The sequence below is a fragment of the Zonotrichia albicollis genome, chromosome 28 (genome assembly GCF_047830755.1).
Source record: "Zonotrichia albicollis isolate bZonAlb1 chromosome 28, bZonAlb1.hap1, whole genome shotgun sequence".
Classification (NCBI taxonomy): Eukaryota; Metazoa; Chordata; class Aves; order Passeriformes; family Passerellidae; genus Zonotrichia; species Zonotrichia albicollis.
The window spans coordinates 4,554,899-4,577,540 of NC_133846.1; the positions used below are offsets into that span (position 1 = coordinate 4,554,899).

Here is a 22,642-nt window from a genome sequence, read left to right on the forward strand (position 1 = left end):
TAAAGAAAAATGCCCATTGAATAGGAGATAACTGCTCCACCTTTAACAGATCCACAGTTATCTTGCAACCCCGGGGGAACTTAGCCAGGAGTGGGAGGAGAAAAAAAATTGTCACATCTGGCTCTTTTCCCTCCTTTCCACCACGTGGAAAATCCCTCAATAGCCGGGAGCAGCCTGGGTCTGGCAGCCTGAGGTGGTTACGTAAAATCCGCCTTGGCAGCACTCAGGGGTTTCTTCTTTATTTTTGTGGTTTCTCTCCTTTTTTTTGTGGTTTCTTCTTTTTTTTTTTTTTTTGGTGGTTTCTCTCTTTTTTTTGGTGGTTTCTCAATTTTTTGGTCGTTTCTCAATTTTTTTCGTGTGTGTGTTTCTTTTTTTTTTTTCCTTTCCCTCCACAGGATCCAAGTGTTCTGGCCAAGAGGGAAAATCGAGGTATTTCTCTTCTCCTGCTCCCCTTTCTGGGCTCAAGTTCGTGCCATGCTTTTCATCTTCAAACCCCTCCTCCTCCTTCAGTTCTCAAGGCCAAAAAACGGGTTGGAAACCGGTCTGGTTAAAAAAGGAAAAAAAAAAAAAGGAGGATTTTGGGGGGTGTTGTTGCTCCTTGTGAGCTCCAAATGGAAAATTTGGAATTCCCCTTACTCCAAATGGGAAGTTTGGAATTCCCCCATCATTAATTCCACCCTGAGTGGGGGGGAAGCAGCATGGGGGTCCCAAATCGAGATTTGAGGGATGGATCCCCGAGGGATTGATGGATCCATGAGGGATCGATGGATCCCTGTCCGTGTTTCCCTGAGGGATTGATGGATCCCCAAGGGATTGATGGATCCATGAGGGATCGATGGATCCCTGTCCGTGTTTCCCTGAGGGATTGATGGATCCATGAGGGATCGATGGGTCCCTGTCCGTGTTTCCCTGAGGGATTGATGGATCCATGAGGGATCGATGGATCCCTGTCCATGTTTCCCTGAGGGATTGATGAATCCTTGAAGGATTGACGGATCTCAAAGGGATTCATGGATTCCTAATGGATTGATGTATCCATGAACAATCGATGGATCCTTGAGGGATTCATGAATTCCTAAGGGATCAATGGATCCCTTCCCTTGTTCCCCTGAGGGACTGGCTGATCCCTGAGGGATTGATGGATCCCTTAGGGATTGATGGATCCCTGTCCATGTTTCCCTGAGGGATTGATGGATCCTTGTCCATGGATTGATTGATCCCTGTCCATGTTTCCTTGAGGGATTGATAGATCCTTGTCCATGTTTCCCTGAGGGATTGATGAATCCATGAGGGTTTGATGGATCCTTGTCCATGTTTTCCTGAGGGACTGACAGATCCCTGAGGGACTGATGGATCCCTGTCCACATTTCCTTGAGGGATCAATGGATCCCTGTCCATGTTTCCCTGAGGGGCTGATGAATCCATGAAGGGCTGATGGATCCCTGTCCATGTTTCCCTGAGGGATTGATAGATCCTTGTCCATGTTTCCCTGAGGGATGGATGGATCCCTGTCCATGTTTCCCTGAGGGATTGATGAATCCATGAGGGATCACTGGATCCCTGTCCACATTTCCCTGAGGGATCAATGGATCCCTGTCCATGTTTCCCTGAGGGACTGATGAATCCATGAGGGGCTGATGGATCCCTGTCCACGTTTCCCTGAGGGATGGATGGATCCCTGTCCATGTTTCCCTGAGGGACTGATGAATCCATGAGGGACTGATGGATCCCTGTCCACATTTCCCTGAGGGATCAATGGATCCCTGTCCATGTTTCCCTGAGGGATTGATGAATCCATGAGGGATCACTGGATCCCTGTCCACATTTCCCTGAGGGATGGACGGATCCCTGCCCCTGTTTCTGAGGGATCAATGGATCCCCAAGGCACTGATGGATCCCCATCCCCGTCTCCCTCAGAGAAGATCGTGGAGAGCCTCACGGCCGCCATCCTCAACCTGGTGGAGCTCTACTGCAGCACCTTCAACGCCGACTTCCAGACGGCCGCGCCCGGGAGCCGCGAGCTGGGCGTGGCGCAGGAGGCGCGGCTGCTCACCTGCCCGCTGGCCTTCACCGTGTACGCCACGCACCGCATCCCCATCACCTGGGCCGCCAGGTGAGGCCTGAACCTGCCCCCTGCCCTTCACCCCATCACCTGGGCCGCCAGGTAAGGTCTGAACCTGCCACACACCGCATCCCCATCACCTGGGCCGCCAGGTGAGGCCTGAACCTGCCCCTCAACCTTCATGCCATCACCTGGGCCGCCAGGTAACTCCCCCTCACCTGCCACACACCGCATCCCCATCACCTGGGCCGCCAGGTTAGACCTGAACCTGCCACACACCGCATCCCCATCACCTGGGCTGCCAGGTAGGGTCTGAACCTGCCCCTCAACCTTCACCCCATCACCTGAGCCGCCAGGTAACGCCCCCTCACCTGCCACACACCGCATCCCCATCACCTGGGCCACCAGGTATCGCCCCCTCACCTGCCACGCACCGCATCCCCATCACCTGGGCCGCCAGGTGAGGCCTGAACCTGCCCCCTGCCCTTCACCCCATCACCTGGGCTGCCAGGTGAGGCCTGAACCTGCCTCTCAACCTTCATGCCATCACCTGGGCCGCCAGGTAACGCCCCCTCACCTGCCACCCACCACATCCCCATCACCTGGGCCGCCAGGTAAGGCCTGAACCTGCCTCTCAACCTTCATGCCATCACCTGGGCCGCCAGGTAACGCCCCCTCACCTGCCACGCACCGCATCCCCATCACCTGGGCCACCAGGTAAGGTCTGAACCTGCCACCCACCGCATCCCCATCACCTGGGCCACCAGGTGAGGCCTGAACCTGCCCCCTGCCCTTCACCCCATCACCTGGGCCGCCAGGTAACGCCCCCTCACCTGCCACCCACCGCATCCCCATCACCTGAGCTGCCAGGTAAGGCCTGAACCTGCCACCCACCACATCCCCATCACCTGGGCTGCCAGGTAAGGTCTGAACTTGCCCCCTGCCCTTCACCATCTATGCCACCCACCATATCCCCATCACCTGGGCCGCCAGGTAAGACCTGAACCTGCTCCCTGCTCTTCACCATCTATGCCACCCACTGCATCCCCATCACCTAGGCCACCAGGTATCGCCCTCACCTGCCCCTCAACCTTCATGCCATCAGCTGGGCCACCAGGTAACGCCCTCACCTGCCTGTCCCCTGCCCTTCACCATCTATGCCACCCACCGCATCCCCGTCACCTGAGCAGCCAGGTAACGCCCTCATCTGCCCCTTGGCCTTCACCCCATCACCTGGGCCGCCAGGTAACGCCTTCATCTGCCCCCCAGCCTTCATCCCATCACCTGGGCCACCAGGTAAGGTCCTCCTCACCTGGTGCCTTGTTTTGCAAAGCCAGGTGGCTGCTAAGGAAAGCAGGAGCCTCCCCTGGAATGGGAAATGTAAACCCTCCCCTCCCTCCGAATTATGAGAGTTTTGAAATTAAGGGGTTTGCAGGTAAAGATGTGGGGATAGGAATAACAGGTCTTTATTAGGGAAATTACAAATACAAATGCAATAGTACAAAACAAAACCCCATAAAAAACAAACCTGACAGAGTCAACAAAAAACAAAATATTCCTGGCAATGCTGGCACTGGCACGCCCCAAAATCCCACAGTGTGCCTGGGACACCCCAAAATCCCAGAGCGCGTTCCCAGGAATTCTGGCACTGGGACACCCCAAAATCCCAGCCTCTGTTCCTGGGAATGCTGGCACTGGGACACCCCAAAATCCCACAGTGTGTCTAGGACACCCCAAAATTCCAGCACACCTGAGAATGTTGGCACTGGGACACCCCAAAATCCCAGCATATTCCTGGGAACACTGGTACTGGTACACCCCATAATCCCACTATGTGTTCCTGGGAATGCTGGCACTGGGACACCCCAAAATCCCAGAGCGTGTTCCTGGGAATGCTGGCACTGGGACACCCCATAATCCCACTATGTGTTCCTGGGAATGCTGGCACTGGGACACCCCAAAATCCCACTGTATTCCGGGCATCGCTGGCACTGGGACACCCCAAAACCCCAGCGTGTCCCCGGGATTGCTGGCACTGAGACACCCCAAAATCCCATCACATTTCTGGGAACACTGGCACCGGGACACCCCAAAATCCCAGAGCGTGTCCCCAGGAATGCTGGCACTGGGACACCCCAAAATCCCATCACATTTCTGGGAACACTGGCACCGGGACACCCCAAAATCCCAGAGCATATTCCCAGGAATGCTGGCACTGGGACACCCCAAAATCCCAGAGCATGTTCCCAGGAATGCTGGCACTGGGACACCCCAAAACCCCAGCGTGTCCCCAGGAATGCTGGCACTGGGACACCCCAAAATCCCATCACATTCCTGGGAACACTGGCACCGGGACACCCCAAAATCCCAGAGCATGTTCCCAGGAATGCTGGCACTGGGACACCCCAAAACCCCAGCGTGTCCCCGGCATCGCTGGCACTGGGGCACCCCAAAATCCCACTGTATTCTGGGCATCGCTGGCACTGGGACACCCCAAAATCCCAGCGTGTCCCCGGGATTGCTGGCACTGGGACACCCCAAAATCCCATCACATTCCTGGGAACAGTGGCACTGGGACACCCCAAAATCCCAGAGCATGTTCCCAGGAATGCTGGCACTGGGACACCCCAAAACCCCAGTGTGTCCCCGGCATCGGTGGCACTGGGACACCCCAAAATCCCACTGTATTCCGGGCATCGCTGGCACTGGGACACCCCAAAACCCCAGCGTGTCCCCAGGAATGCTGGCACTGGGACACCCCAAAATCCCAGAGCATGTTCCCAGGAATGCTGGCACTGGGACACCCCAAAACCCCAGCGTGTCCCCGGCATCGCTGGCACTGCCACGCAGGGCGCGATGTCGCCGCATCTCGGGCCGGGCTGGCTCATCCCGAGGCCACCCGGGGGAGGTGACAGATGGCCCCGCGCCCCGCGCCAGCGGCGTGGCCCCTTTGTTCCGCTCCTCCGTGCCCGTGCCCGGCGCGGGGGGACCGGGAGGCGACCGGGAGGGGACCGGGGGGTGGCGGCAGCGGCGCCGGCAGAGCCGCCCCGCCGGGGACCCCTCGCCTTTGTCCTTGTCCTTAATGTATTCCCCTTGGTGAGTGGCTCCGAACAAAGCGGCGAGCCTGGGAAATGCCGCCAGCCCCTGACCCCCGCGCCCCGCAGCCCTGCCCGGATTGTCGCAGCCCTGCCCGGATTGTCGCTCGGCACCTGCCACATGGCAGGGCCCCCCCGTGTGCCGGAATGCGCCGTGCCATATGGTGCTGGGGACATCGGGAGGGGGGCAATGGCCCCGTTCTGTCCCCGTTCTGTCCCCCTTTCCCATCCTCGGGGCAGGATTTAGGGGTCCTGGTGATTCGAGTTTTCCAATCATTGGGGAAGGATTTAGGGGCTCTGGTAATCCAGGTTTTCCCATTCTTTGGGGAAGGATTTAGGGGCTCTGGTAATCCAGGTTTTCCTATTCTTTGGGGAAGGGTTTAGGGGTTCTGGTAATCCAGGTTTTCCTATTCTTTGGGGAAGGATTTAGGGGCTCTGGTAATCCAGGTTTTCCTATTCTTTGGGGAAGGATTTAGGGGCTCTGGTAATCCAGGTTTTCCTATTCTTTGGGGAAGGATTTAGGGGCTCTGGTAATCCAGGTTTTCCTATTCTTTGGGGAAGGATTTAGGGGTTCTGGTGGCCTGGGTGAAGCCCTCCTCTTTTCCATCTTTGGGACAGGATTTAGGGGTTCTGGTGGCCCTGATAAAGCCCCACTCCATTCCCATCCTCAGGACAAGATTTAGACGTTCTGATAATCCGGGTTTTCCCATCCTTGGGGAAGGATTTAGGGGTTCTGTTAGCCCAAGTAAAACCCCCACCCCTTTCCCATCCTCGGGGCAGGATTTAGGGCCTCTGGTGGCCTGGGTTTTCCCATCCTTGGGGCAGGATTTAAAGGTTCTAGTGGCCTTGGAAAAGCCCCACTCCTTTGCCATTCTTGGGAAAGGATTTAGAGATTCTGATGGCCTGGGTAAAGCCCTCCTCTTTTCCATCCTTGGGTCAGGATTTAGAGGTTCTGATGATCCGGGTTTTCCCATCCTCAGGACAGGATTTAGGGGCTCTGGTGATCCAGGTTCTCCCATCCTTGGGGAAGGATTTAGGGGTTCTGGTGACCCAGGTAAAGCCCCCAACCATTTTCCATCCTTAGGCAGGATTTAGGAACTCTGGTGGCCCGGATAAAGACCACCCCTTTCCCATCCTCAGGACAAGATTTAGACGTTCTGATAATCTGGGTTTTCCCATCCTTGGGGAAGGATTTAGGGGTTCTGTTAGCCCAGGTAAAACCCCCACCCCTTTCCCATCCTCGGGGCAGGATTTAGGGCCTCTGGTGGCCTGGGTTTTCCCATCCTTGGGGAAGGATTTAAAGGTTCTAGTGGCCTTGGAAAAGCCCCACTCCTTTCCCATTCTCGGGAAAGGATTTAGAGGTTCTGATGGCCTGGGTAAAGCCCTCCTCTTTTCCATCCTTGGGACAGGATTTAGAGGTTCTGATGATCTGGGTTTTCCCATCCTCAGGACAGGATTTAGGGGCTCTGGTGATCCAGGTTCTCCCATCCTTGGGGAAGGATTTAGGGGTTCTGGTGATCCAGGTAAAGCCCCACTCCTTTCCCTTCCTCAGGGCAGGATTTCGGGGCTCTGGTGGCCCCAGATGTCTCATTGGGTGTTTCTCCCGCAGTTACGAAGATTTCTACCTCTCGTGCTCCCTCAGCCACGGCGGGAAGGAGCTGTGCAGCCCCCTGCTCACCAGGAAGGCCCACGTCTACAAATACCTCTTCCACCTCATCATTTGGGACCAGCAGTAAGGCCCCACCCACTCTACCTTCATCATCCTCACCATCATCCTCCCCTCCCCTGCTCCTCCTCTCCTCCTTTCTTTCTGGGCGCTGGAAGTTTTTGTGTCATTGCCCGGAAATAGCAACGCCCAGGAAAGGGGATCTGCTCCCGAAATAGCTCCGGGAGCAGGCGGGGAGGCCGTGCTGATCCTTTGCCATGCCCGGCATCCAGAGTGGCACAGGAGGTGGGGATGGGACGGGATAATTTTAGACGGCGCCGGTGCCCCCAAGGACAGGGACGGCGGCGAGCGCGGCGATCCTGGGGATCTTTCCCAGGGGATCTTTCCCCGTCTGTCCTTTCTGCGGGATGTAGCTGCCACCCCCGGGAGCGGCACACAGGAATCCCAGCCCCGGGGGTCCCTCCTGGGTTGTGGGGCAAGGTCAGTGCCCGGCGGGGCTCCCCATGGAGGGTCCTGGCCCTGCGTGGGGCAGAGAGGGCAGCCGGGGTTCCCGGAGCTCCAGCTGGGTGTGCCCAGACCTGTGGGGTGGCTGGGACTTCAGGGACTCCCAGGGGCTTCAGGGACTTCAGGGGTTTTAGGGGTTTTAGGGACTTCAGGGATTTCGGGGACTTTAGGGACTTCCAAGGACACCCCGGTGCCAGCAGAAAAGGCAGCTCTAGGGCTGGGCTCTCCTGGGGCATCCCAAGGAGGGGACTGGGAGAGTCTGTCCCTGGCACCCTGAGCCCAGCCCTGGCACCCTGAGCCTGTCCCTGGCACCCTGATCTCATCCCCACCACCCAGAGCCCATCCCCTGCACCCTGAGCCTGTCCCCTGCACCCCAAGCCCATCCCCGGCACCCTGAGCCTGTCCCCTGCACCCCAGTCCATCTCTGGCATCCTGAGCTGGTCCCTGGCATCCTGAGCCTGTCCCAGCACCCTGAGCCCATCCCTGGCACCCTGAGCCCGTCCCTGGCACCCCAAGCCCATCCCTGGCACCCTGAGTCTATCGCTGGCACCCCAAGCCCATCCCTGGCACCCTGAGCCCATTCCCGGCACCCTGAGCTGGTCCTTGACACCCTGAGCCTGTCCCTGCCACCCTGAGCTCATCCCCAGCACCCTGAGCCCATCCCTGGCATCCCGAGCCCATCCCTGGCACCCCAAGCCCATCCCTGGCACCCTGAGCCCATCCCCGGCACCCTGAGCTGGTCCCTGACACCCTGAGCCTGTCCCTGGCACCCTGAGCCCATCTCTGGCACTTCTGAGTTCATCCCCTGCACCCTGAGCCAGCTCCTGGCACCCTGAACCCATCCCTGATACCCTGAACCCATCCCTGGCACCCCGAGCCCATCCCCACCACCTTGAACCCATCCCTGGCACCCCGAGCCCATCCTCAGCACCCCGTGCCCATCCTCTGCATCCCATGCCCATCCCAGCACCCCGTGCCCATCCCTGGCACCCTGATCCCATCTCCACCACCCTGAGCTGGTCCCTGGCACCCCAAGCCCATCCCCAGCACCCCGTGCCCATCCTCTGCATCCCATGCCCATCCCAGCACTCCATGCCCATCCCTGGCACCCTGATCCCATCTCCACCACCCCAAGCCCATCCCTGACACCCCACGTCCATCCCTGGCACCCAGAGCCCATCCCAGCCCAACCCTGGCACCCCGAGCCCACCGTCCCCCTCTCTCCTGCAGGATTTGCTTCCCGGTGCAGGTGAACCGGCTGCCCCGGGAGACGCTGCTCAGTGTCACCCTGTTCGCCGTGCCCGTGCCACCCCCGGGCGGCTCCTGTGACACCAACAAACAGCGGCGCGTCCCCGAGGCCCTGGGCTGGGTCACCACCCCCCTCTTCAACTTCAGGCAGTACGTGGGGCGTGCTGGGCATCCCTGGGGGGCACAGGAGGGTACCCAGAACCTCAGGGTCCCCAGTGCCATGGGCACAGGGCTGGGCTGGCATCCCTGGGGGGCACAGGGGGGTACCCAGAGCATTGGGGTCCCCAGTGCCATGGGCACAGGGCTGGGCTGGCATCCCTGGGGGGCACAGGGGGGTACCCAGAGCATTGGGGTCCCCAGTGCCATGGGCACAGGGCTGGGCTGGCATCCCTGGGGGGCACAGGGGGGTACCCAGAGCATTGGGGTCCCCAGTGCCATGGGCACAGGGCTGGGCTGGCATCCCTGGGGGGCACAGGAGGGTCCCCAGAACCTCAGGGTCCCCAGTGCCATGGGCACAGGGCTGGGCTGGCATCCCTGGGGGGCACAGGGGGGTACCCAGAGCATTGGGGTCCCCAGTGCCATGGGCACAGGGCTGGGCTGGCATCCCTGGGGGGCACAGGAGGGTCCCCAGTGCCGTGGGGTCCCCAGAACCTCGATGTGGGTGACCCAGTACTGTGGGGTCCCCTGGGCACAATGAATGGCTGGGCTGGCATCCCTTGGGGAGACAGGAGGGTCCTCAGCATTTTAGGGTCCCCAAAACCTCGGGGTCCCCAGTGCCATAGGGTCCCCAAAACCCTGGGCATGATGAGGGCCTGGACTGGGCATCCCTGGGGGGCACAGGAGGGTCCCCAGAACATTGGGGTCCCCAGAACCTCGGGATCCCCAGTGCCCTGGGGTTCTCAGCACCCTGGGCATGGCAAGGGCTGAGCTGGCATCCCTTGGGGAGATAGGAGGGTCCCCAGCATTTTAGGGTCCCCAAAACCTCGGGGTCCCCAGTGCCATGGGGTCCCCAAAACCCTGGGCACAAGGAGGGGATGAGCTGGCATCCCTGGGGGGCACAGGAGGGTCCCCAATGCTATGGGGTCCCCAGTACTGTGGGGTCCCCTGGGCATGGCAAGTGGCTGGGCTGGCATCCCTGGGGGGCACAGGAGGGTCCCCAGTGCCATGGGGTCCCCAAAAACCTCAGTGTCCCCAGCAGCCTGGGGGTCCCCACTGCCATGGGGTTCCCAGCTCAGGGAGAGGCTGGGCTGGCATCTCTGGGGGGCACAGGAGGGTCCCCAGAACCTTGGGGTCCCCAGAACCTCAGGATCCCCGGTGCCATGAGCACAGGGCTGGGCTGGCATCTCTGGGGGGCACAGGAGGGTCCCCAGTGCCATGGGATCCCCAAAAACCTCAGTGTCCCCAGCACCCTGGGGGTCCCCAGTGCCTGAGCTCAGCACCAGCAGCAGTGCCACCCCTGTGCCCAGCACAGTGCCCCCCCAGTGCCACCCTTTGTCCCCACAGGGTCCTGACCTGCGGGAGGAAGCTCCTGGGCCTGTGGCCGGCCACCCAGGACAACTCCAGGGCCAGGTCCAGCGCCCCAAACTTCAACCAGCCCGACAGCGTCATCCTGCAGGTGCGTGCTGGGGCACAGAGCCCCCCAAAACCCCTCGGGGGTCCCCTTGCCAGCGTTCAGAAACAATCACAGAATAATCCTGTGCAGGTGCTTTTATTGAAGAGCTCTGGGTGTCAGGGGTACCAACCCAAATCTGACTCCAGGATGGGTTCAGGATGAACATGTTTTTATCATTTTATAACTTTCATGTTAATTATTAAACTTATGTTGTTCTGTTGTATACATAGATTTCATTCAAGCACAGGCTCCTCGTGGCCCCCCTCAAATTTCTAACATAGTTCCTCATGATTGTTCCTACAATTAAACAGTAATTATATTTATTCTATTATAATATAATAAATTATAATAGAATAAATATTTATTATACTTATTATATTATCATATTAATTATAATTATATTTAATTACTAAAAATCATCACATCTAACAATTATATCATTTATCATATACTACTTACACAAGTGCAATTATTAATTATTAAACTTATGTTGTTCTATTGTATACATAGATTTCATTCAAGCATGGGCTCCTCGTGGCCCCCCTCAAACTTCTAACATGGTTTCTCATGATTGTTCCTACAATTAAACAGTAATTATATTTATTATATTACAATATAATATATTATAGTATAATGAATATTTATTATATTTATTATATTATAAAATTATCATATAATATAATAATATAATGTAATATAATGATGATGTAACAATAATATAATAATAATATAATACTAATATAATATATTAAATCATATTAATTTATAATTAAATAGAATTATGTTTATTCTATTATAATATAAATATTTATTATATTAATTATATTATAATAATATTTAATTACTAAAAATCATCACATCTAGCAATTATATCATTTATCACATACTGCTTACACAGGTGCAATTTCACATGATGTGACAGCCACAAAGCCTAACATTCTCATAGTCAATTTAACATTTTTTAACATTTTCAGTGTCTATCTTTAACATTTTTCCCCACTAAGTCTAGCTTCTTTCTAATTCCCCGAATTTTATGAAATTTTTTAAAAACCTTTTTTACCATCACCCTCACCCTGTGCCTCTGCCCCAGATCGATTTCCCCACCTCGGCCTTCGAGGTGAAGTTCACCAGCCCGCCCGCGGCCGAGCCCGGCCCCAGCTACGACTTCGGCAGCCTGGGGGAGGAGGATCAGCGCCAGCTGCGGGAGGCCATGCAAAAAAAATCCCTTTATTGGTAAATAAACCTGAGTGGGGGACACTGGTGACACCCCTAATCACACACAGGGGTGTCCTTCCCTGGGTGGGAGGCCATGCAGAAAAAATCCCTTTATTGGTAAATAAATATGGGGGGGACACTGGTGACACCCCTCAGCACACACAGGGGATGTTCCTCCCTGGGCGGAAGGGACGCCATGCAGAAAAAATCCCTTTATTGGTAAATAAACCTGAGGGGGGACACTGGTGACACCCCTAATCACACACAGGGGTGTCCCTCATTGGGCGGGAGGCCATGCAGAAAAAATCCCTTTATTGGTAAATAAACATGGGGGTGACACTGGTGACACCCCTCAGCACACACAGGGGTGTCCCTCCCTGGGTGGGAGGCCATACAGAAAAAATCCCTTTATTGGTAAATAAACATGGGGGGGACACTGGTGACACCCCTCAGCATGCACAGGGGGTGTTCCTTCCTCCAGGGATGGGGATTTTGGAGCTGGGGGTTCTGCCCTCGCTGTTGTCCCCTCCTTGGGGACAGCTGACGGTGCCACGGCCAGGCTGGCACTGCTGGAGCTGCCCCAGGGGGATTTTGGAGCTGGGGGTTCTGCCCTCAGTGTTGTCCCCTCCTTGGGGACAGCTGATGGTGCCACGGCCAGGCTGGCACTGCTGGAGCTGCCCCAGGGGATCGGGTGTCAGCAGCTGCCCAAAGGACAGCAGGGCTGGCTCGGGGGTCCCTGGGCATGGGGACAGGCAGGGACAGCTCAGTCCCCTGGGCATGGGGACAGGCAGGGACAGCTCAGTCCCCCCAGGCAGGGGATGCCACCTCCCAGTCCTGCCAGCCCCATTCTCTCCATGCACTGTGGGGCACAGGGATGCCACCTCCCCTGTGTCCCATGTGTTCTGGGGTCACAGGGATGCCACCTCCTCACCCTCCCACATGCTTTAGGGTCACAGGAATGTCACCTCCCCAACCTCCTATGTATTTTGGGGGTCACAGGGATGCCACCTCCCCTATGTCCCACATGTTCTGGGGTCACAGGAATGCCACCTCCCAATCCTGCCAGCCCCATTTAATCCATGCACATTTGGGATCACAGGGATGCCACCTTCCTGAGCTCCCACATATTTTGGGGGTCACAGGGATGCCACCTCCCCAATGTCCCCTATGTTCTGGAGTCACAGAGTTTCCACTTCCCTGAGCTCCCACATGTTTTGGGGTCACAGGGATGCCACCTCCCCAACCTCCTATGTATTTTGGGGGTCACAGGGATGCCACCTCCTCACCCTCCCACATGTTTTGGGGTCACAGGGATGCCACCTCCCCAACCTCCCACATATTTTGGGGTCACAGGGATGCCACCTCCCTGAGCTCCCACATATTTTGGGGTCACAGAGATGCCACCTCCCCAACCTCCTATGTATTTTGGGGGTCACAGGGATGCCACCTCCCCTATGTCCCACATGTTCTGGGGTCACAGAGATGCCACCTCCTCCCCTTTCCCCCCCACGCCCCCCCTGCCCCTCAGGCTGACGCTGTCCCCGTGTCCCCCCAGGCTGACGGACGCGGACCGGCAGCGCCTGTGGGAGAAGCGCTGCCACTGCCACGCGTCCCCCGGCGCACTGCCCATGCTGCTGGCCAGTGCCCCCGGCTGGGACTGGGGCTGCCTGCCCGACATCTACGCCCTGCTCAGCCAGTGGAGCTCCATGAGCCACCAGGACGCCCTGGGGCTGCTGCACGCCACGTAAGGGGGACACTGTGGGGACACTGTGGGGACACCCCGTGCCACGTGGCGGTGGCAGGAGGTGTCACCTGTCCTAGTGAATGGATGTTGTGATGGTTTTTTTTGGGGTGATGTCAGGGTGCAAAAAAAAGCGACACGGTACAAGGGGGTTTGCAGTAATAATCAAAATAAATGCAGCTTTATTGAGTGAGCAAAATGCGATAGAGGGGTTAAGGGAGAGAAAAAGATAGAGAGAAAAGAGAGAGAGAAAGAGGGGGATGGAGCTACCAAACGTAGAGACAAAATCCTTTGGTCCAGTCCACTCGAGGATCCGCCTGTTACACTGCAGAGATCTCAAAATCTCTCGCTAACTCAGAGGTTTTTATTATGATAACTCTAGTGGAAATTGTGAGGGGGAAAAACAGATAGAGTAAGGAACAGATGTAACAGGTAGTTCATGCTCTCAGCAGTAAACGAGAGCCATGGTTTTTGTGGTCCAGTGGTCACAACCTGCAGGCAAACATCTCGGTTTTGTCAGCTTTGGTCCCCCACACACCTCCCCCAGTTTGGGGGCTTTAGTCCCAGTCCTTAGAAGGAGGAGAGGGGCCTTTTCACATGGGGGTTCCATGTCTCAGTCCTTGATGGAAAGGAGCTTTTTCACATGGGGGTTCCATGTCTCAGTCCTTGATGGAGACGCTCCTTCCATCTCAGTCTGTCTGTTATGGTGGTTGTAAAACAGGTGAGGGTCTTCTGTGGGAGACCACCTGAAACTCAGGAGAAGTCCAGCCAGACTGAGAGGTGGGACAGCTCCCAAGGCTGTTGTTGCACAAAGGGCACGGTGCCCCTTTAGCATACAGCAAACACACCTGTGAAAACAATAATTCAGCATTGCTCTCAGATCTCAGGGCCTTGTTGGTGTGTGACTTTCTCCTTCAGAGCCAGAGATTCTAGACAGGGGGGGTCTTCTCCTCAGTGGTCCCCCAATGACGATGGTGAGGCAGATGAGGGGAAATTCAAACAGACTCTCACAGGAGGGCACTGTCACCCCATGGAACGTGTCCTGGCTGCAGGTTCCCCGACCAGGAGGTGAGGAGGACGGCCGTGCAGTGGATTGACTCCATCTCGGACACGGAGCTGCTGGATTACCTGCCCCAGCTGGTGCAGGTGCGTGGTGGCACTGGGATGTGCCATGGGGTGCCTGCTGGTGCCACCACAGCCCTGTGATACTGTGACACTGTGACACTGTCCCTGTGCAGGCCCTGAAGTACGAGTGCTACCTGGACAGCCCCCTGGTGCGCTTCCTCATGAAGAGGGCCATCTGTGACCTGAAGATCACACACTACTTCTTCTGGTGGGTTTGGGGGGCACTGGGGGCACCCTGAGCCTGGCCTGTCCCTGAGTGTCCCCAAGCTGGGCAGGACCCTGAGCCTGGCCTGACTCCACATGTCCTCAAACCAGAGCAGTCCCTGAGGCTGGCCTGGCCCCAAGTGTCCCCAAACCAATGGGGCACCTTGAGCCTGGCTTGACCCCACATGTCCCCAAACCAGATGGGACACTGAGGCTCACCTGACCCTGCATGTCCCCAAACCAGATGGGACACTGAGGCTCACCTGACCCTGCATGTCCCCAAACCAGAGGGGACCCTGGGCCTGGCCTGACCCTGCATGTCCCCAAACCAGAGCAGTCACTGAGCCTGGCCTGACCCTGCATGTCCCCAGTCTGGTTGGATTCCCAAGCCTGGCCTGTCCCCACGTGTCCCCAAACCAAAGGGGCACCTTGAGCCTGGCCTGTCCTCACATGTCCCCAGTCTGGTAGGGTCCCCGAGCTTGGCCTGTCCTCACATGTCCCCAAACCAGAGCAGTCACTGAGGCTGGCCTGACCCCAAAGTCCCCAGTCTGGTAGGGTTCCCAAGCTTGGCCTGACCCTGCATGTCCCCAAGCTGGGCGGGACCCTGAGCCTGGCCTGACCCCATGTGTCCCCAAACCAGAGGGGCACCTTGAGCCTGGCCCTGACCCCATGTGTCCCCAAACCAGAGGGGCACCTTGAGCCTGGCCTGATCCCACATGTCCCCAAGCTGGGTGAGACCCCGAGCCTGTCCTGACCCCTTGTGTCCCCAGCAGGCTGCTGAAGGACGGCCTCAAGGACTCGCAGTTCAGCATCCGGTACCAGTACCTGCTGGCAGCGCTGCTGTGCTGCTGCGGGAAGGGGCTGCGCGAGGAGTTTGACCGGCAGTGCCTGTTGGTCAGCACGCTGGCCAGGCTGGCACAGCAGGTCCGGGACGCCGCCCCTTCCGCCCGCCAGGTGGGTGCTGGGTGCTGGCAGGGGTGCCAGGGTGCTGGCAGGGGTGCCAGGGTGCTGGAAGCGGTGCAGGGGGTGCTGGGTGCCAGCCCCCTGTCCCACACCTTGTCACCTCTCCTATCTCATGCCCACCTTGTCCCATCGCGTTCCTACCCTATCCCACATCCACCCTGGGTTTTGCCTGCTATATTCTGTGCATACTCCGTCCCATGCTGACCCCTTCCCATGGCCACCCCTCTCTATCCCATTTCTATCCCATGGTCACCCTGTTCCTTGCTCATCCCATCTCATCCCCACCCTGTCCATGCCTGCCCTATTCCATGGTCACTCTATCCCTTGCCCACCCCATTCCATTTCCATCCCATCCCATCCCATCCCATCCCATCCCATCCCATCCCATCCCATCCCATCCCATCCCATCCCATCCCATCCCATTCCCACCATGTCCCTATCCCATCCCATCCCATCCCATCCCATCCCATCCCATCCCATCCCATCCCATCCCATCCCATTCCCACCTTGTTCCTTGTCCATCCCATCCCATCACATTCCCATGGATCCCATCCTGTCCCATCCCACCCCATTCCTATGAATCCCATCCCATTCCCATGGATACCATCCCATCCTCACCCCATTCCAATGGATCTCATCCCATTTCCATCCCGTCCCACCCTATCCCATGCCCATCTTCCTCATCCCATTCCCACCTTGTTCCTTGCCCATCCTATCCCATCCCATTCCCATGGATCCCATCCCATCCCATTCCCATTGATCCCATCCTATTCCCACCCCACTCCAATGGATCCCATTCCATCCCATTCCCATGGATCCCATCCCACCCCATTCCTATGGATCCCATCCCATCCCCATTCCATGAATCCCACCCCATTCCCATGGATCTCATTCCCACGGATCCCACTTGTTCCCGCCCGCAGGCCATCCTGCGCGAGGGCCTGGAGGACGTGGCTCAGTTCTTCAAGGCCCACGGCTCGTGCCGGCTCCCGCTCAGCCCCAGCCTGCTGGTCAAGGGCATCGTGCCCCGGGTGAGTGCCAGCCCATCCCGGGGGGCTCGGGGGGCTCCCTGCCCGCCCCCGGCTCGCCCTGACCTCCTTCCCACGGCAGGACTGCTCCTACTTCAACTCCAACGCCGTCCCGCTGAAGCTCTCCTTCCAGAACGTCGATCCGCTCGGGGAGAACATCCGCGTCATCTTCAAGGTCAGCCTGGCGCCTTTGGGAGTGCCCAAATCCTGGCACAGCCCTCCGAGGATCCCCGTGCTCAGGGCTCTGATGGTTCTGGTGGCTCCTCCCTGGCTCTGGTGGTTCTCCCCTGGCTCTGATGGCTCTGATGGCTCTCCCCCCTGGCCCGAGTGGTTCTCCCCTGGCTCCGATGGCTCTGGTGGCTTTGGTGGCCCTGATGGTTCTCCTCTGGCTCTGATGGCTCTCCAATGGCTCTGGTGGCTTTTCCCCTGGCCCTGATGGTTTTCCCCTGGCTCTGAGGGCTCTGATGGTTCTCCCATGGCTCTGATGGCTTTGGTGGCTTTTGTGGCCCTGATGATTATCCCCTGCTCTTGAGGGTTCTCCTCTGGCCCTGATGGTTCTGGTGGCTTTGGTGGCCCTGATGGTTCTCCCCTGGCCCTGGTGACTCTGGTGGCTCCTCCCCTGGCTCTGATGGTTCTCCCCTGGCTCTGATGGCTCTGATGGCTCTGGTGGCTTTGGTGGCCCTGATGGTTCTCCCTTGGCCCTGGTGACTCTGGTGGCTCCTCCCCTGGCTCTGATGGTTCTCGCCTGGCTCTGATGGTTTTCCCCTGGCTCTGGTGGCCCTGATGGTTCTCCCCTGGCCCTGATGGTTCTCCCCTGGCCCTGATGGCTCTGGTGGCTCCTCCCCCGGCAGTGTGGCGATGACCTGCGGCAGGACATGCTGACGCTGCAGATGATCCGCATCATGAACAAGATCTGGGTGCAGGAGGGGCTGGACATGCGCATGGTCATCTTCCGCTGCTTCTCCACCGGCCGTGGGCGAGGTGAGACAGAGTTTGGGAGTCCCCAGGGGTCCCCTGGTGGGGCTGGGGGTGGCCCAGGACATCCTGGGGTCTGATCCCACCAGCCCATCCCTGTCACGCAGTGGTGACGGGTGAGGAGCAGTTGGGTTGGTGACAGAGGGGGTCAAGGTCGTGGTTCCTGGGGCTGGAAGGGTCTCACCCCACTGTCCCACCTGCCAGGCATGGTGGAGATGATCCCCAACGCCGAGACCCTGCGGAAGATCCAGGTGGAGCACGGCGTGACCGGCTCCTTCAAGGACCGGCCGCTGGCGGACTGGCTGCAGAAACACAACCCCGAGGAGGATGAGTACGAGAAGGTGAGGAAGAATCCCCATGCCCCATGTCCCCCATTCTAGTGACCAGCCCCTTGCTTCCATCCTTTCTCCATGTCCTTCCCTCCTTCCTCACAGGCCGTGGAAAACTTCATCTACTCCTGCGCCGGCTGCTGCGTGGCCACCTACGTGCTGGGCATCTGCGACAGGCACAACGACAACATCATGCTCAAGACCACGGGCCACATGTTCCACATCGATTTCGGACGGTTCCTGGGCCACGCCCAGATGTTCGGCAACATCAAGAGGTGAGAGAGGCCCCTGGGACCTCCTGCCCTCATCCCTGCCGAGGGAGAAGCTCCTTGTCCTTGTCCTGGTGGTGGGTGACCTCTCCTTCATGTCCTGGTGGTGGGTGACCTCTCCTTCATGTCCTGGTGGTGGGTGACCTCTCTTTCTTCATGTCCTTGTGGTGGGTGACCTCTCCTTCCTTCATGTCCTTGTGGTGGGTGACCTCTCCTTCATGTCCTGGTGGTGGGTGACCTCTCCTTCATGTCCTGGTGGTGGGTGACGTCTCCTTCATATCCTTGTGGTGGGTGACCTCTCCTTCATGTCCTGGTGGTGGGTGACCTCTCCTTGTCATCCCAGTGGTGGCCACAGTGACCTCTCCTTTTCCTTGTCCTGGTGGGAGGTGACCTCCTTGTGTCCTTGTCCTGGTGGTGGATGACCTCTCCCTCTCCACGTCTGGACAATAGGTGACCTCTCCCTCTCCTCATCCCTGTGGGAGGTGACCTCCTCTCCCTGTCCTGGTGGTGGGTGACGTCTCCCTCTCCTCATCCTGGTGATCAGTGACCTCTCCCTGTCCTTGTCATGGTGATCAGTGACCTTTCCCTCTCCTCATCCTGGTGATCAGTGACCTCCTCTCCATGTCCTGGCAGTGGGTGACCTCTCCCTGTTCTCATCCTGCCCTCCACCCCTGCTCACTTTGTCCCTCCTGTCCCCTGTCACAGGGACCGTGCGCCGTTTGTCTTCACCTCGGACATGGCGTATGTCATCAACGGCGGGGACAAACCCTCCAGCCGCTTCCACGACTTCGTGGACCTGTGCTGCCAGGCCTACAACCTGATCCGCAAGCACACCCACCTCTTCCTCAACCTGCTGGGGCTGGTGAGAGCCGGGGAGGTGTCACCAAATTCCCCTCAGCGTGGCACGGGGGGGTCCCTTTGTCCCCTTTGTCCCCTGTGCTCACCCCTGCCCTCCCTGCCAGATGCTGTCCTGCGGCATCCCCGAGCTCTCCGACCTGGAGGACCTCAAGTACGTCTACGACGCGCTGAGGCCGCAGGACTCTGATGCTGATGCCACCACCTACTTCACCAGGTAGGGGACACCAGGGTGGGTGACACAGCAGCTGGAGGCTCCCTCGGATGGTGGTGTCACAGATGTGTTTTATGAAAAATCCTTTCCTTAGGATTTTTTCTCCTGAGAAGCTGAGAGGCCTCAGGAACAAAATGTAAACAATGGCTGTCTGCTGCTGTGGAATGCAACAGGTGCATCTGGGATTGGTCTCATGTGGTTGTTTCTAATTAATGGCCAATCACAGTCCAGCTGGCTCAGACTCTCTGAGAGTCAGGAGATTTTGTTATTCATTCCATTTTTTCCCTTTGCTTGCAAGCCTTCTGATGAAATGCTTTCTTCTATTCTTTTAGTATATATTTAATATTACATAAATATATATTATATAATATATAAATATATCATATTTATATATAATTATAATTATATATAATTAAAATTATATATAATTATATATATAATATATAATATATAATATATAATATATAATATATAATATATAATATTTTACTTTGTATATTATTATAGTGTATACATAATATCTATTATTATATACTATTACTAATATATATTTATATAATGTATATTATGTAAATATATAATAGAAATATATTACATTTTTAATATAATATATATCATACAATAATAAATCAGCCTTCTGAAACATGGAGTCAGACCTTCGTCTCTCCCCTCTTCCTGGGACTCCTGTGAGCACCTTCTGTTGAAATCCTTTCTTTTATTCTTTTAGTATAGATTTTATATTATATAAATATATTATATATATAATATCATATATATTAATATATTATATTTATATATTACTATATATTATATATTATAAATATTATTACATATGTAGTATATGTTATTATATTTATTATTATATATATATATAATAAAATAATGAATCAGCCTTCTGAAACATGGAGTCAGACCCTCGTCTCTCCCCTCTTCCTGGGACTCCTGTGAGCGCCACCCCACGGTGGCACTGAGCGGGCGGTGGCCTCGTTGCAGGTTGATCGAGTCCAGCCTGGGCAGCGTGGCCACCAAGCTCAACTTCTTCATCCACAACCTGGCGCAGATGAAGTTCACGGGCTCGGAGGCGCGGCCCACGCTGTCCTTCGCGCCGCGCACGCACACCCTCAAAACGTCCGGCCGCATCCGCGACGTCTTCCTGTGCCGCCATGAGAGGGTCTTCAACCCCAGCAAGGGCTACGTGAGTGGGGACAGCTGGGGACAAGCCCAGGCTGGGCTCGGGGCGCCCCAGCTCCTCCATCCCACGTCACGGTTCCTCCTCCTCTCTGCAGACCTACGTGGTGAAGGTGCAGAGGGACGGCCCCGGCGATGTCACCTTCGTGCAGCGCACCTTCGAGGAGTTCCAGGAGCTGCACAACAAGCTGCGCCTCCTCTTCCCCTCCTCGCTGCTGCCCAGGTAGCCCTGAAGGCCCTCAGGACATCCAGGGACTCCCCCAAACCCTGGGGGACCCCGCTGAGTGTCCGTTTGTCTGTCCCCGCAGCTTCCCCAGCAGGTTCGTCATCGGGCGCTCGCGGGGCGAGGCGGTGGCCGAGCGGCGCAAGGAGGAGCTCAACGGCTACATCTGGCACCTGATCCACGCCGCCCCCGAGGTGGCAGAGGTGGGGACACGGGGTTGGGGCTGCAGGGAGGTGGGGACAGCGCCAGGGCCACCAGCGAGGTGGGGAAACGCTTGGGGACAGCACAGCTGGTGGAGCATTGACGTGTGCGCCACGTAGAGCGTTGGCGCGCGCCCTGTTTTGAATGGCGGGGTTGTTGTCACTGCTGTCACCACTAATGTCACCTCCTGACCCTGCAGTGTGACCTCATCTACACCTTCTTCCACCCCCTGCCCCGGGATGAGAAGGCGGCTGGAACCAACCCGACCCCAAAGCCGGCAGGTGGGGAAGGGGCGATTTCTGGGGGCTGATTTTGGGGGGTGATTTTTGGGGGCTGATTTTGTGGGGTGATTTTTGGGGGCTGATTTTGGGGGGCAATTTTTGAGGGGTGATTTTGGGTGAATGGTGGCAGGGGGTGACATCAGGAGTGTCCCATCCCTCCTGTCCCCCCTCTCCAGACGCCACGTGGGCTCGATCCCTGGGCAAGGTCGGCGGCGAGGTGAAACTCTCCATCTCCTACAAGAACAACAAGCTCTTCATCATGGTGATGCACATCCGAGGGCTGGTAGGACCCACAGCGCCCACGGGAGCGGGCTTGGGGGGCTGTCCCCTCCCTGTGCTCACAGCCTGTCCCCAACCTGCCCCACAGCCACCCCTGCAGGACGGCAACGACCCCGACCCCTACGTCAAGACCTACCTGCTGCCCGACCCCCAAAAAACCACCAAGAGGAAAACCAAAGTGGCGCGAAAAACCTGCAACCCCACCTACAACGAGATGGTAGGAAGGGACACAGGGACGGATTTGGGGCGTCCCCACGGGTGGCCGTGGCTGAGAGGGTTTGTCCCCGTTGTGTCCCACAGCTGGTGTACGACGGGATCCCCCGGGGGGACCTGGAGCAGCGGGAGCTGCGGCTGAGCGTGCTGAGCGAGGAAGGATTTTGGGAGAACATCCTGCTGGGGGAGGTGGGCATTCGCCTCCGCGACCTGGACCTGGCCCAGGAGAAGATGGGCTGGTTTGCCCTGGGCTCCCGCGGCCACGGCACCCTCTGAGTCCCCAAAAGTGGCTTCTTTTTTTAAAGTTTACCTTGTGTCAAGGGAGCAAACGCGGGGAGGGTGGGGGCGGTTCGTGGGTTATTTCTTCCTTTGGGATATGCGTATTTTAATTTTTTTTTAATAACGAGTAGCGTGAGCACCGGGGCGGAGGGGATGGGGAGGGTTGGGGGGGTGTGTGGACCCCTCCCCACCTCAGGAACTGGGCAATTCCCACCGCGGGGAATTCGCTCCCAAAGGAGAGCGGCGTGGCGAGTTGCCTGTCCCGTTGCTGTCCCCGTGCACTGGGGACATCTGTGTCCTTCCCGCCTGCCACCCGGCCCCGAGTGCGGGCTTGGTGCCTGTGGTGCTTTGTTTACAGCGACAGCTCCGTAAACGGACGAAATGTTTCTCAGGATCGAGAATAATTAACTTTAACCTTTATATTAAAAGTTTTAAATATTGGATCTGGTGGCTGTTGGGGTGTGCGGGGTGGTCTGGCTTCTCGAGGGTGGGGGAGTCGGGAATGGAACATGGGAATGGGATCAAAAAAGGGGGTGAAAGGAGGGGTGGCACATCTGCCCCTCTGCTGCACATCTGGGCACACATCTGCCCACTGTACCCTCCAGAATGCCAAGCCCTAGGGGTCTGGGGTCTGCCTCCCTCAACCCCCATCATCCTCCAGCTGCTTTCCCAGTGCGGCCCTCACCCAGCGCTGTCCCTGGGGCTCACCAAGTGTCCCCAAGGTGTCCCCAAAGTGTCCCCTGACCAACCCCGGGTGGGCTCGGGGTCCCCCCGCTCCGCCCATACCCCGCCGCTCCGCTAGGGGGCGATGCCGTGCGCCGCGAACCGGCTGATGCAATCCCCGCGGGGCGTGGCCACACTGGGGAGTGGGCG

The 22,642-nt window shown here is 57.2% G+C and overlaps 1 protein-coding gene across 3 annotated transcripts in view; it reads left to right on the forward strand.

The window, feature by feature from the left end:
* The window catches only part of PIK3C2B (phosphatidylinositol-4-phosphate 3-kinase catalytic subunit type 2 beta), a 44,062-nt gene extending 21,852 nt beyond the window's left edge, over positions 1–22,210 (forward strand). For 2 of the 3 annotated variants that reach the window (XM_074528253.1, XM_074528254.1), the window contains exons 10-33: positions 396–429; positions 1,918–2,113; positions 6,767–6,889; positions 8,558–8,725; positions 10,079–10,190; positions 11,278–11,420; positions 12,958–13,146; positions 14,196–14,289; positions 14,382–14,476; positions 15,246–15,426; positions 16,359–16,466; positions 16,546–16,638; positions 17,315–17,444; positions 17,643–17,779; positions 17,873–18,042; positions 18,742–18,898; positions 18,999–19,108; positions 20,099–20,300; positions 20,392–20,516; positions 20,602–20,719; positions 20,917–20,998; positions 21,175–21,281; positions 21,366–21,494; positions 21,578–22,210. In XM_074528253.1, coding sequence (XP_074384354.1) covers positions 396–429; positions 1,918–2,113; positions 6,767–6,889; positions 8,558–8,725; positions 10,079–10,190; positions 11,278–11,420; positions 12,958–13,146; positions 14,196–14,289; positions 14,382–14,476; positions 15,246–15,426; positions 16,359–16,466; positions 16,546–16,638; positions 17,315–17,444; positions 17,643–17,779; positions 17,873–18,042; positions 18,742–18,898; positions 18,999–19,108; positions 20,099–20,300; positions 20,392–20,516; positions 20,602–20,719; positions 20,917–20,998; positions 21,175–21,281; positions 21,366–21,494; positions 21,578–21,766 — 3,192 coding nt within the window. In that variant the 3' untranslated portion in view covers positions 21,767–22,210. The remainder of the gene's footprint in view (positions 1–395; positions 430–1,917; positions 2,114–6,766; positions 6,890–8,557; positions 8,726–10,078; positions 10,191–11,277; positions 11,421–12,957; positions 13,147–14,195; positions 14,290–14,381; positions 14,477–15,245; positions 15,427–16,358; positions 16,467–16,545; positions 16,639–17,314; positions 17,445–17,642; positions 17,780–17,872; positions 18,043–18,741; positions 18,899–18,998; positions 19,109–20,098; positions 20,301–20,391; positions 20,517–20,601; positions 20,720–20,916; positions 20,999–21,174; positions 21,282–21,365; positions 21,495–21,577) is intronic. The other variant, XM_074528255.1, reaches the window with a different exon arrangement.
* The last annotated feature ends 432 nt before the right edge of the window (positions 22,211–22,642 follow it).